At 49.3% G+C, this 15,000-nt stretch overlaps 1 protein-coding gene across 6 annotated transcripts in view; it reads left to right on the plus strand.

Annotated features, from left to right (window-relative positions):
* STRN3 (striatin 3) overlaps window positions 1-15,000 on the plus strand; it is a 180,959-nt gene that overhangs the window by 118,650 nt on the left and 47,309 nt on the right. For all 6 annotated transcript variants that reach the window (XM_085888843.1, XM_085888844.1, XM_085888845.1 and 3 more), the window contains one exon: window positions 11,098-11,265. In XM_085888843.1, coding sequence (XP_085744969.1) covers window positions 11,098-11,265 — 168 coding nt within the window. The remainder of the gene's footprint in view (window positions 1-11,097; window positions 11,266-15,000) is intronic.

Consider the following 15,000-nt stretch of genomic DNA (forward strand, 5'->3'; position numbering starts at 1 on the left):
GGCCGGCCTTTGCCTTGCAGTGGAGGGAGTGCGGTGGTGCTGGCCACTCGGAAGGAGGGCTCGGACCTACCCTATGGTCTCCCTCCCACCTATCGCCTTTGCCTGTCACTGTCCATACCCACCCCTTTAATTTGTAAAACTCAATTCAGCCCCAATTATTTTTTTTCTACTATAAATCGTCCCCTAACCCCCTTTATGTCTCTTTTCGGCTAACCTATCGTCTCCTAGCCTCCTCCCAACCCCGACGTTCACTTCCCGGAGGGGAATGAGGGAGAGCTAGCGTCCTGTGTCGAGGCCCAACGAAGCTTAAGGATGGCCTCCCCAGACTTCAGCGATCGAACCCAAAGTGGGTCCAGCGGCCCACAACGAGAGTGAAGGGATGGATGGTGCGGAGGGGTACATCTCCTAATCTGCCCTAACCATTATCTCTTAAACTACCCCGGAGCTTTCAACAAGCGCCTCTCGCTTAAACTATTGGTTCTATCAACGCAGATTCCCGTCGCCTGTGTTGGTGTCCTCACAATTTCGGGCCTCGCCCCCCAATTTTCTTCCTGTGCCCTCACACGGTCTCATGGCTGGGACACGTGTCTCCCTTGGCAGGCACGACCCTCTGCCGATTCTCCAGCTATGGCACCCCGGGCACTACACTGCCTCTGAGCCTACCAGCTCCCTAAACACCGGGGAGTGCCCTCCCTGGCAACTCCCCTGAAACGCTCACGTTGGCAGGCTAGCTTCCCGGGCCCCTTTCCGAGGGTCACCCGTGCCCACAACACTGCCCACGCGGCTTAAGGCGCCTCGGGCCCCCGCATCATGTGGGCGCACCCGTGCCCACTACGCTATCCCAGCCCCCCATGGGCCCTTGGCCTACTACAGCTGACTAGCCTGGTGCCCGGGGTACCCACTCGGTGATACTCACCTTTTGCAGCCACGCTCCCAGCCCGTCAACAGCGCTCCTGCACCCCTCCAAAACAGGTTCGAGCCTACACTCCCACCAACTACAAAACGACCTCCATTTTGTCAATTTGACTAACCCCCTAACTCACTCTACACTGACCCCAGGGTCCCTTTGGCGGGAGTCACTCCTCCCCCCAATCACTCATCGCACCATGCATTCAACCTTCGCTCCACTCACACAGACGCGCTGGCCTCACTCACTCATCATGTACTCACCTCACAACTCTTCAACACACACCGCTGAACTCTGCCATCCTTCTAACTACCTCTCCTAACTAAGTCGTGCTCCCACGTGATCCCTTACACTATAGCACGTTCCTTTTAACCTACGTAGCTATGTTACATCCCCTCTGCACATCCAAAGTCTGTCACTGTTCTCAAAATCTCTTTTCCCATCTCCCTTCCTAAATCTCAACTACAACCCTCCTAACTAATCCATTCCACGGGTTCCATGAGGACTTACTCCTGCCCCATGGAGCCGGTCGAGCTAAGCTAACCCTTCCCCCTAACTAGTTTCATCCTGTGCCCTGGCAGGGGGTCTTCCACCCCTTGCCCGGGAATTCTGTTCACCCGAAAGCGAGTCTTGCTTTTTTTTTTTTTTAATTGCGCAGCACCAGCGCGGCAACTCGCAACCTGCGCCGCAATTCACAGCCGCGCACCTTTGGCGTGACGTCATGGCAGCTGTTCGCGTCCCTCGTCCCTCTTGGACGGTACCATCCGGCAGGGATTCACCCTCCTGCCGGATTCCAACCACATGTGCAGCCATGACGTCACCCGGCGCATAAAAAAAAACACAAGCCTCACTTCTCGAGGGGTTCCCCATGCGAACACATGTGCTCTGCCCGTTGGAGCTTAACACACGCCCGCGTGGAGAACCCGTCCGGTCCAAATCCGAAATCCTGCCTAAACTTTGTCCGTCGCGGGATCGGCAACATTCACCGCGCTCGTTTCCGGACCGGGCTTCACTCCCGCAAGCGAGCACGTGGCGGCCTCGTGCGTTGCACAGCCCGAACCTCGCGTTCGCTGCTGTGTATACCCGGCACGGTCCCCACAATAGCTACAGCCGCTATTCGGCCTTTGTCTCTCAATTGTCGTTGTCATCGCCATTCAAACCACGCACACCTGCGTGTTATGACGATCATACACCATTCCATTACATTCACGCCGGGAGACGCGGTTGCATGCTCACGCATGCCGACCGACATCTCCCTCACATACCGCTCTATCACACACACGGTCTCCCTTGCACTCGGCCGTTCAATCACGCATGCCACCTCCCTCACACACGTGGCTCCACTCACTCGCGGCTTTTCACTCACTCGTGCCATTTCCCTTGCACACACCATATCACTCACACACACGGGGGCACTCACCCGCAATGCCTCATCCACACACGGCGTGCTGGGAAGCATGCACCTTGGCACACTTGCCACCACACCACTCACATACGGGGTCGCTTCCACACACGAGGGCGCACTCACACCTTGCACCACACTGGGGATCAGTGCCACCACAAGGGTTTCCGGGGCCTCTATACCCCCCAAGCTCTCCATGCACCCGTCCCCTCAACTCCGCGAAGCACGACTGAACCCACCTGATCGTGACTCGCTTCAAGGGAGCATAGCCGCTCTCTCCGTTCCCGAAGGAGGCTATCCAACTGCTCGCACCGGGTCCCTACACGTTCTGTAAGCTCACCCCCATTATCCTCCACTACGTGTGTGTGTGTGTGTGTGTGTGTGTGTGTGTGTGTGTGTGTGTGTGTGTGTGTGTGTGTGTGTGTGTGTGTGTGTGTGCGTGCGTGCGTGCGTGCGTGCGTGCGTGCGTGCGTGCGTGCGTGCGTGCGTGCGTGCGTGTTCGTCACTAACCCCATCCAATTCACTCTCTTTCTCCCGTGTCTCTGGCAATACTTCCATTTCCTTCTTTGTCTTTGTTACTTCCCTCGTCTCCTTTTTTATTTGTGTCTCCTTTATCAGGGCCCGCCCAAATTGTTCCTTCATCCGACGAGTGGCGTCAATTAAGTCCTGCACCACCAACATTGCTCCTTGTGGTGCTGTCACACATCCCACCTTATTACGTTGTTCCACTTCCTGGCTCCTTCTGAGTCGTTCCTCCTCTCGGAACTTCCTGAGTTCTTCGTTCTCCCTCCGGAGTTTTTCAATCTCCGTGGACTCCAATCTTGCTCCCCGTTTTAGTTGTTCAATTTCCAACTCACATTGTTCTTGTTTTCTACCCCACAGTTTCTCCTGCTCTTCATTTTCCAATCTCATCGTTTCTTTCAATTGGCTCATTTCCTTCCTGTGTTTCATTCGCTGTTCTCTCATTACCCTTCCTTGTTTTCTCTCCTGTCTTTCCTTCTCCAGTTTCGTGGTTTTCTTCATTTGGTTCATCTCCATTTTGTGTTTCATTCGCTGTTCTTTGTCTATCTCCTCGCACTCCAGCCTCACCTTTTATTTCAATTGGTCAACCTCGGCTTCATGTTCCTTTTGTTTTCTTTCCCATTGTTCCTCTCGTTCTTCCCTCTCCAATCTCGTTGTGTCCTTCAATCTCCTGGTTTCTCCTTCCTGCCTCATTCCTTGCTCCTTCAACTTCTCGTATTCCAACCTATTTTTTTCCTTTTGTCGTTCAGTTTCAAATTCATACTCTTTTAGTTTTCTATTCCACTGTCTTTCTTGTTCCTCATTCTGCAATCTCGTTATTTCCTTTAGTTGGCTGATTTCCTTCTCCTGTTTCATTAGTTCTTCCTTCATTACTCTTTCTTGCATCTCATTCTTTAATCTGGCCTTCGCTTCCAGCTGTTCGATCTGTAGTGTGGTTCTTTAACGTTTCATTCTCCGTCCTTGTTCTTTCCTCTCTCACCATCCTCAACTCGTTTTGTAATTCCGTCTCTTTGTTTTGGTGTTTCTGTAACTCAGAAGCTTTCTTTTCCAATTCCTTTCTCATCTCCGCACACTCCGACTTTGCTTTGGCTTCGAATTGTTCAATCTGCTCAGTGTGGTTCCTTAACATTTCATTCTCTGTTCTCTTCCTTTCCTCTTTTAACATCTTCAGTTCGTCTTGTAATCCACTTTCTTTGTTTTCGTGTTTTAGTATCTCAGAAGTTTTTGTTTCTAATTCCTCCCTCAATTTGCATGCTTCTTCACTCATTTCATCTCTTCTTTCCACTGCTTCCCTCTTCAATTCGTCCCTTTTTTACTGTATTCATTTAGTTTTTTTCTGCCATTCCTTTCCCATTCTTATCTCCCCTTCCAGGATTTCTCTTTTAAACTGGCTTGTCCTTACCTCTCGCTTCAGTAGTTCCAATTCCCCATCTTGTTTGCGTTTTTCCTTTTCTAGCTTTGTTTTCCTTTCTTCTTCCTCCCTCAATTCTCCCTGCAGTTCTTTGAACTGTTCTGACTTTTCCAGCAATTCCTCTGTCCTTTCCTCCAGCTGTCTCTCTCCTCTTTTTATCTTCCATTCTCAGCTTTCTCTTTCCTGATTGCCTGTTCTCATCTCTTCCCTCAATTGTTCCAACTCCCCATCGTGTTCACATTTTTTCTCTTCCAACTGTATTTCCCTCACTCTCCCCTCCAGTTCTTTGAACCGCCTTGCTTCCTCCAAAAATTTTTCCATTAGTTGTTTTACTTCCAAGTCGTGCTCCTTTTGTTTCTTTTCGAACTCGGTTTTCCATTCTTCCTCCCATTGTTTCCTTTCCTGGGAGATACCAATCTGCTGTTCCTCTATTCTTTTGTTCAGTTTGCTCTTCGCATATTCCAACTGACGGGTATAAAACACTACCAAATTCTTTTTCCCACATAGTTTGTCGAATCTGTTGGCCAAGTCATGTTTTTGCCACCGAATTCGTTCCAGTAAATCGTCCAATCGCTGTGTCCCCGCCGTACACGTAATTTTTCTGAAGCTCGTCCGCGTGCCGTTGTGACTCGTCCACTCCACTTTGCACCTCCTTGATATATTCTTCATAACGCTTCACCTTTTCCAAGACATCCCCCAATTGTGCCTGAAGCCTGCCAATGCTCGCATCGTCATCCTGCCATGGCACATGCCGTGACCACGTGGCTTGAACCGGTGACTGGGAGCTCACGCCTCGTGCTGTGCGGTGAGTTGTGCTATTAATATCAGCCCGCTCTGTGCTGCGCTGAGGTGTGATCGCGCTGCCATTGTGTGACTCCGTTTACCGGCAAAGTTCGTGCTCAAGCCGCTCCCACTGACCACAATTAGTGGTGGGGTTATAATTATAAAAATAACCGACCTGGGCCATGGATCCTACATTTCTACACATATACATTTCTCCCCCGGCACCCGCTCACCTTGAGACGCCATCTTATTTCTCGTAAGGGGTTAATTTAAATCGCTCGTAATTTGGAGGGAATCGGGGGTCGCTCCTCTCACCCCTGAGCCGATTCCCCGTGAATTTAGCTTGGAGGCGGGAGGGATTTGAATCCCACTCCCGGACACCAGTGTTGCGAATTCGCGCCCGCCGGCGTGCGATCGGCCGCTCGACTCGAATGGCGGCCGCCTCGCCCACCGGAACGGACAATTCTGTCGTGACCCTCTCGGAACAACGCCGGGAGCTAGTCACGGGTGGGGGTTTAACCCCACCACGACCGTGCCAATTGCCCACCCGCGCAGGATAGGGTTGCTCGCCAAATTCGATCTACCTAAGTACCTGCGCGGATGGTCGACCGGGCGATCGTACCTCGCCGCAGGCCGACTCCGGACACGAACCGCTTAAGTGGTCTGTTGCGTGCTATCGGGATAACCGAGCGGTGTTATCGTCGGCCTCGACGGTTTCCGATTAATTATCGGGCGTTATAAGCCCACTACGAACCCTTTTACGTGAAGCAGGATGGAGGGTCAATAAAGAAAAAACGAAGCAAAACGGGAAAACAGTTCACACAATGCACATTTATTACGCGACACACGGAAAGCACACGTATACAGCCAAACACTCAAAATGCACCTATATCAGTAAAACAAAAGAAACAATGACGCAGAGTTACTACCGAATACGCGTACACACGGAAACACTTACACAGTTCTACTTTACAAGACACGGCGCCAACACACATTTACTCAAAAGCAAAGGAAAGAAGCCACCCTCATAGACAAGGGGGCAGACGGGCCTGTAGGCCAATATGTGTGCGGGACCTGAAGGAGCGGCCATGTCCGCGAGACCGGGAGGGTCCAACCCGCGTCCTCGTGACGCGTTGGTGGACGAGCCGCAGACGTGGCGGCGTGGCTGTGCCCCGACTCCGTGCTCCTTCGCGGATTTCGTTGGCACGACGTTTGGAGTTGGGTGGGAACAGGGCCCCCTTTGTTGCACTATCTCAGCGCGGGGGAAAAGGGGGAATTGTTGATGCCCTGAGGGAGGGAGAATGGCTGGCTGGCTTGGGTCCCGCGACGAACGATCCCCCACCGCGACCTCGTCGCCGACCGCCGTCCTTCTCGCTTTGGACCCGAGCTCCTTGGCCTCTTCCCCCAACTCTCCTCAGCCGACTGCAGAACCCAACTCGGTGCCTTCGCCACCCGACTCCACTCTCTGCCACACTGTGCTGCTGCCACACTCTGCTCGATGACTCTCTTACCAAAACTCTCACTCTCTGCCTTCTAAACTGACTGCCACGATTCGCCTTGCGCTCGGCGTTTTATAGGCCGGCAGGAGAAACAATATGCAAATATCCGGATCAGGATGAGCTCGGGGGCGGAGCCACGCTCGCCAATTGGACGGAGGAGAAGTGGGCGTGAACCTCCCCTGATCCTAGAATTTGCATATTTCGATTTCACACGGACGTGCCTGGAGGCGGGGCCAAGCCGCTCCGCGCTTGCTGATTGGACGGATCAGAAGTGGGCGTGTAGCATTCTTGATCCGAATTCTCCCTCGGAAAGGCCGCTATTTGCACTCGCGGCTCAGTGCGTATCACTTGAACGAGCCCAAGACAGCCCGACACTCAGTGTTCACAGGTGGTGCGGGCATGGCCGTAGAAGGAGAGAGGTGAGGGTGGTGGAGGGTTTATCGGTGGTGGTTTGATGGTTATGGCAGTTGATTCAAAATAAAGATAGAACAGAAAAACGCCTAACTCAAAGCGTCGCAGCCCGAATGAATCACATAAATTCCCTCTGAACAACGGGTTTGGGGCTAACTACACATGTACTTAGAGTTATCTCACCTACGGGCCCTGAATGGTGGTTTGCGAATTTCCACAGCCGTAACACTGTGTGTGTGTGTGTGTGTGTGTGTGTGTGTGTGTGTGTGTGTGTGTGTGTGTGTGTGTGTGTGTGTGTGTGTGTGTGTGTGTGTGTGTGTGTGTGTGTGTGTGTGTCTATACATATATATACATATATATATCTATACATATATATATCTATACATATATATATATATATATATATATATATATATATATATATATATATATATCTATCTCTCTATGGTTATCTTCTGATGCTGTCGCTTAAACTTAGAAGAAGACGTCTCATGTTTGCTAAGCAAAAGCGAGCGTTTTTCCAATCTTGTATTCTTGACACCTAAACCTGGAAGGCGAAGTGGAGCAGACCAGCTCTCAACTGCATGTTTTGAAAGAATATGGGCCTGGAGACAGAGGAACTACACACAGCAATTCTATATTGAGAGGAATGTAGCTGAGGATCATTGTCATCTGAGTTCAGCCTATGAGTCGGCTTGAGAAGAATAAATATATACGTATGTACAGGAGTGGTTACCCAGCACTGCCCAGCAATGGGAGCTTTTCCCGGCAGTGGTTTTGGGACGTATTGGTCATTGAAAAGCGATGGAGTTATTAGCCTTATGGTGTTTACCTTTTGCCTGCGGGCTTGCGGCAGCATTGCCTGACAGGTCAGGTGAGGTATGGGAGCAGCGCACTTTCTGTCGGTTCTCCAGGGGCCTCTGGCCATCCCCCAGGCAGACGCCTGACCCATCCGCATCTCCTTGAGATGCTGATCAACCTGCTGCAACCACGAGGCACGTGGTCGGCCTGTTGGCCTCCTCCACTCACGTGGCTCCCTCGCTGAGAGAATCTGTTGAGCAGGATCAGCGTCAGGAAAACGAGTCACATGTCCATCCAGCCGCAGCTGACGATTACAGACTTATGCAGTTAACAAATCTCATTTAAGTCTCTCAGCAACCGCTCGTTGGACACAAAGTCTGACCAGCAATAGCCAGGCATTCTCTGAAGAGTCCTGTTCCCAAAGGATATAAGTCTCTGTCTCAGATCCCTGGTCAGAGTCCAAGTCTCACATCCGTAGAGCAAGACTGTGGAAGTACCAAGGACCTGAAGACTCAGATTTTCGTCGTCCTGCACAGGTACCGACACTGCCACACCCCATTATCCAGCGGAGGCATGACTCTCACTGCCAAGGTAAGTGAATCTCTCCGCGACATCAGCATCATCACCACAAACAGGTACAGATAGGATAACAGCATCCAATATGTCATTGAAAGCCTGGATCTTAGTTTTGACCAAGGAAACCCATAATCCCAGTGGCTCCGATTCTCATTCAGCACCTCGAGGGCCCCAAAAGAATATCTGGAGTCTCTGCAAAGATGACTGCATCATCTGCGAAATCAAGGTCAGAGATCTTGACATTCCCAAACGATGCACCGCAGCTTGATCTCTCCGATCTCCTCCCCAGAATGCAGTCCGTACAAGCGCTGAAAAGTATGGGGGGCAGTACATACCCCTGACAAACTCCAGTAACACCTGGAAATAAGTCAGAGATGGTATCACCTTACTTGGGACCGTGTGTTTCTTTGGTAGTTGCGACCCTACATCCCAAATTACATTTTATAGCGGCCTTTGGTGGCCTCAAAACGGACGTCAAGTCCGGCATGTGTAGCTGACAACCTTTTCCAGTGGAACTAGGCCCTGCCAGGAAAATGTGCCCCACACCATTGTGGAACCACCAGAACCTTTTTTTAATGTTGGAACCAGGCACTCGGGGTTATACAATTCCCTGGGCTGTCACCACACATGCACACGTCCATTTGTCAAGAACATGGTGAAGGATGACTGAGACCATGTCACTTTCCTCCATTGCTCGGCAGTCCATTTCCTATGTTCCTTGGACCACTGCACCTGCAAACAAGCGTTGCCAGGTGTTAGGAGCGGTTTGTGCATCACCTCTCGCCCCCACCTCATGCCATGACGTCCCTTGCTCCTCCGCACTTGCTCACCATTGTGCGCAAATCATCCTGATAGGCAGAGCGACCCCGCCTTGACCCTTCCCCCCATATCTTAGAGGCAATTCAATTCAATCATCACGACGCTTGTTTTCGTTTGCTCCTATGCGTGTGCCTGGCAGCCTTGCGAATGTGAAAAAGACAAATAAAGGACAGATTGCAGAGGGAGAAATGGTAAAAAAGGGGTCAAAGGGGTTGATAATTTTAGAAACGGACACAGATTGGGATGGGTAGACGTCATCTACCTATTGCATGAACAATGCATATCTAATGTTACAATTAATTACTTTACGCTAATGAAAGACATTCACTGTTTAAAAGGAAAAAAAAATATTTTCACAGTCTCAGGCTCATAGTAGAGCTGCCACACAAACGCACCCTAAATCTCACACACACACACACACACAGACACAGACACAGACACAGACACAGACACAGACACAGACACAGACACAGACACAGACACAGACACAGACACAGACACAGACACAGACACAGACACAGACACAGACACAGACACAGACACAGACACAGACACAGACACACCTCACACATGGGCGTACATCCGAATACAAGGGAAGGTATTACGTTGTGAAAAAAAATATGATTACCGTAAAAACTACATGGGACTGGGTACTTACTAGCCAAGTGTGCTGAATCAAGTGTTGGGTTAACACTGTAGTTGAAGGAAGTTCATGTTGCACTTCCTTGGGGTCTTGTTGCACTTCCTTGGGATATTTGAATAAATCCTGGATATCTGTTTGCTTTTCTGACTTCTGCCTTTTTTTGCATAAAAGTGGAGGGCAAAATTGATTTTTTTTGTTGATTGAGATTTGTTGATTTGTTGATTTTTGTTGATTTTGTTTTGTCAAAATTGATTGATTGAGAAGGCTATGACATCTGGATAACTGTGTAATGCTCATCAAACTACTGGGTGACCACACATGCTCTGTGGATGGGTACATTATCATCCTGGAGGACACCCCTCCTGGTAGAAAAAAAAATGCTGCAACTCAGGGTGAAATGATCACTTAGTATCATTAAGTGGTGATTGGCATTGACCTTGCCTTCTAAGGGAATGAATGCACCCAAACCATGCCAGGAAAATGCGCTCCATAATATTACCGAACCACCAGAACCCTTCACTGTTAGAACCAAGCACTCAGGATTGTTGAGTTCTTTATGTTGGAGTCACACGTGCACTCGTCCATTTGTCGAGAACATGGTTAAGGATGATTCCTCTGACCACATCTAATTTCGCCACTGCTCAGTAGTCCATTGCCTGTGCCTTTTGCACCAATGGACTCACAAACTTGCATTGTCAGGTGTGATGAGTGGTTTGTGCACTGCAACCTGACTATGGTATCTCATTCGGTGGAGTTCTTGGTGGATCGTTTTTGATTAAACTGGATGCTTGCGCCCCAAGTTGAAATTTATAGTCAATTGATCTGCAGTTGCTCACCTGCTTAGCCGTTCACTTCAAATTGATGCATGGATATCACGATCCTGGAGTATGCACTTCCACCCACTGTTTCCCTTTGCTGATGATCTATCCCTCGGAGTCCCATGGCAACATCACCTGAGACACCATTGCTCTTGAAACAGCAAGTTGAGCTGTCTTTGTCACTGAAGCTCTTGCCAAACACCCCAACAATCACCCCTCTTTCAAAGTCACTGAGGTCTACTCTTGTAGCCATGCTAGGCATAATTATAGGCAACCAGGCTTATGCAGCATTTTTATACATGATACTAAGCATGCCTGAATGTTATTTGCCAAGTAACACATGAGCCCCACCTGTGTGGAAACCATTGCTTTCAATATACTTGGTGTCCCTCATTTACCCAGGCGTTTCCATATTTTTGTTCACTACCTGTACATTTTGGTATGGTGGGGTTTCATTAAAGGTTAATTATAGTTGAACAGTTTTTTGAAATTTGCCTTCCTGCAGATGCCAGCGTATTAGGAAAGCCTTTGCTGGGACACACAGATTCGACGTGGGGTCTGGCGTACAGTAGCTTGCGGCGCCGTCTGTTGTCATGCTCCGCTGATGGCACTGTCCGCCTGTGGGATCCGACGGATGCTTCACCTTGCCTTAGCATTTTCAACAGTGAGAAAGGTAAATTGCAGCAAGAGAGAACCTTGTGAAACAGTCTTTTGACGTGTGTTTTAGTTTAATATCATGCTCCCTGTACATTGAAACTTTTATATAATCTGGCCTTTCAATGGAGCAGTATCCACAAACATGGCTTGCAGTCGTGATGTCAAAAGTAAGCAACAGCCTGACCCAACAAACACCGATAATCCCTCATTGAATATGTTTCATAGCACTTTTCATTGAAAAACAAAATCTCAAATCACTCTACAAATAAGGAAGAGAAAGATGTACAAAGAGAAAGATGTAGAAACTATAGAAAGATGAGATTTTTTGAGATATTTAATAGCTGCAGTTGATGAGTCTGTGCCAACTGAAGAAGCAGCGAATTCCACAGTAAAGTTGGTTGGGTGACAAGAACAAGCCAATTTTGATGTGGTTTCCGTCCAGGTCCAGATCCAGATCCAGCCGAGAAATGGGATACAAAATGTAAACTGTTCAGCCTGGCAGAGGTATGTGCTCTACCGAGTGCTGTTCTCATTAGTGTTGCAGCAATCCAAGCATGACTTCAAGAGTATGAACCAAGAGTATGAAAAGTTTGTTGTCCTCTTGTTTAGGTGTGAGTGCATTTGGACGATGTCGTGCAGATGTATCAAAATATGTTTTTTAGATTTTAACATTGCTCATTAATGAGCAATGGAAATATGCATTTATTCGTTTTCTTTTTTTACAGAGGTGATGTATTTGTGTACAAAGTCGAGGCTCATGGAGGAATGAGAACAGCTGTTAGAACCCTAACAGATTAGGATGTAACCGAACAAAAGGACAGTGGAAAGAGACGGGGAAAAACACACAGACAGTGGGGTTGAGGGACAAAATAGAGGGAGGATTAGACAAGTAATGGTTGTGGGGAAGAACAAGGGTGGCCTTGAGGAAAGATTTGGAAGGAAAGGTGGCCATTTAGAAAGAGGTGGCTTTGAGGAGGGTTAACAGGGGTAGAAAAGATCATAGTTTTGGATTGGGGATGATCTGAGATGGTAGTGGTAAACAGCTGTCTTGAAGAACTTGAGGGAACAATGACTGAAGAGAATGTGGAAGTGGATGCACAGCCAGGAAAAAAAAAAGAGGAACAAATGAGTGGAGGTGAGGAGTGATCCTGTATTTAGGGAGTTTTACCAACAGGGGGTTGATGGTGGACTATGTGAACCCTGCAGAAACCTGGAGGGGACAAAGCACGGAAAGAGCAGAGAGTCTGGTCAGGTATGGAGAGCATGTGCCTGAGCAGCACATTGCTGTGTTCACTTTCCAGCGGTACTCCAGGGGCCTCCGTCTGGCCATCCCCCAGGCAGATGCCGAGCCCATCTCCATCTCCGTGAGATGCTGATATACCTGCTGCAACCACGAGGCACATGGTCGGCCCATTGGTCTCCTCCACGCATGAGGCTCCCTCGCTGAGAGAATCTGGTGAGCAGAATCATCATCAGGAAAACTAGCCACATGTCCGTACAGCTGCAGCTGATGCTCATGGACTATGTAGGTAACAAATTTTATTTGAGTCTCTCAGCAACCGCTCGTTGGACACAGTCCGACTAGCGATAGCCAAGGATTCTCTAGAGAGACATGGTACCAAAGGCATTAAGTCTCCATCTTAGATCTCTGGTCAGAGTCAGTCTTGCATCCGTAGAGCAAGACTGGAAGGACCGAAAGGACCAAGGACCTGAAGACTCAGACTTTTGTTGTCCTGCACAGGTACCGACAGCACCACAACCCATGATTCAGTGAATCCATGACTCCCCAGGCCAGACCCAGATGTCAATTGACCTCTGGCTCACAGCCAGCAGAGAGATGAATATCACTGACAAGGTAAGTGAATCTCTCCATGACCTCAACACCCTCGCCACAAACAGGTAAAGACAAGGTAGCAGCATCCAATATGTCATTGAAAGCCTGGATCTTAATCACAGCGGTTCTTACTCCTCATTCAGCAACTCAAGGGCCTCTTAAAGGGTATCCATAGTCTCCGCAAAGATGACTGCATCATCTGTGATATCAAGGTCAGAGATCATGATATTCCCAAACGATGCACCACAGCTTGATATCTTCGACAGAATCCAGTCTATACAGGTGCTGAAAAGTGCGGAGGCCAGTACACACCCCCTGGCGAACTCCATTAACAACTGGGAATAATATCTCCACATCTCGCATCACTCTCAGTCCCAGAGTATACTTCAGACATCAGATTGATCAGATTTGGTGGCACCCCACGAAGACCAAGGATCCTCCCAGAGGGCATCCCGATTCACTGAATTAAACACTTTGCAGAGATAAACATAGGCTGAAAGCAACCCCTGCCAAAACTCTCCGAGGGATGGGCTTGCAGGAACGTAATGCGCAAATTCCCCTGTAAGCAGGCTGCGAATCACTTGACGACAGGTGATGCTCTACCCCTTCACAGATTCCTCACACATTGGCCTCCTTGTCTACCCTCAGCACACATGCAGTTTACGACCTCAACTCGCTGAGCAGCTCAGCTCTGCCATTAATCCTGACACTGGCTGGCTGGTCAATGGTATGGTGGTCTCGGTGGTCAACATCAATAATGGTGGTCTTGAAAGCACTCCACAACTTTTCAGCATTCCCAAAGCACCCAGAACCCCCTCCCCCAAATCCCCACTCAGCCTGTTCGTAAACATCTCAGCTACCCTCTCATCCTTGAGCTTGCCAACATCCAGCTTAGGATGGGATGGTACCATTCTCCTGGATTTAAGCTACAAATTTAGAGTTGCTACCACAAGCCTGTGGTCAATATTGAGGAGCTGAGCACTCCGGTAGACCCTGCAGTTCTGGATCATTCTCAGCGACCATCCCGAACACAAGGTCAATCTTCTTTGCTACATCACCAGTGTTGGAATACCAAGTCCAGCGATGAGCCTGCGGGTGCTGAAACCATGAACCAGCCACGCTAAATCCATTGTCACTGACCTTCTAAAAAAAAAGTAACCCAGGAGGATGTTCGCAGACACAGTTAGGCACGAGATCTGGAATGCCGTTGGCTGACGAGGAGCTCCTCCACCCTTTGATGCAAGACCAGAAAGGAGATGGTAGAAGCCAGGGAGACCACTGACCTGTCTGTGTTGGAAAAGTGATAAACCCATTGACTCAGCTTCAGCACGGGAGATTCCAATGATCTTGAAAGCCTTGGTTTCCACTGTGTCAAGCTGAACAAGGTGTGAGGTCGGGGAGCCAGCCCAGAGTGGAGAGTAGTACTCTCTGTCAAGAACCTACCACCCTCTGCTCTAACTGCAGTACACCGAGGGATGGGCTTGCAGGAACGTAATGCGCAAATTCCCCTGTAAAGCAGGCTGCGAATCACTTGACGACAGGTGATGCTCTACCCCTTCACAGATTCCTCACACATTGGCCTCCTTGTCTACCATCAGCACACATGCAGTTTACGACCTCAACTCCCTGAGCAGCTCAGCTCTGCCATTAATCCTGACACTGGCTGGCTGGTCAATGGTATGGTGGTCTCGGTGGTCAACATCAATAATGGTGTTCTTGAAAGCACTCCACAACTTTTCAGCATTCCCAAAGCACCCAGAAACCCCTCCCCCAAATCCCCACTCAGCCTGTTCGTAAACATCTCAGCTACCCTCTCATCCTTGAGCTTGCCAAAATCCAGCTTAGGCTGGGATGGTACCATTCTCCTGGATTTAAGCTACAAATTTAGAGTTGCTACCACAAGCCTGTGGTCAATAT

The sequence above is a fragment of the Eptatretus burgeri genome, chromosome 7 (assembly GCF_056783735.1).
Source record: "Eptatretus burgeri isolate ZD-2024b chromosome 7, Ebu_testis_v1, whole genome shotgun sequence".
Lineage (NCBI taxonomy): Eukaryota > Metazoa > Chordata > Myxini > Myxiniformes > Myxinidae > Eptatretus > Eptatretus burgeri.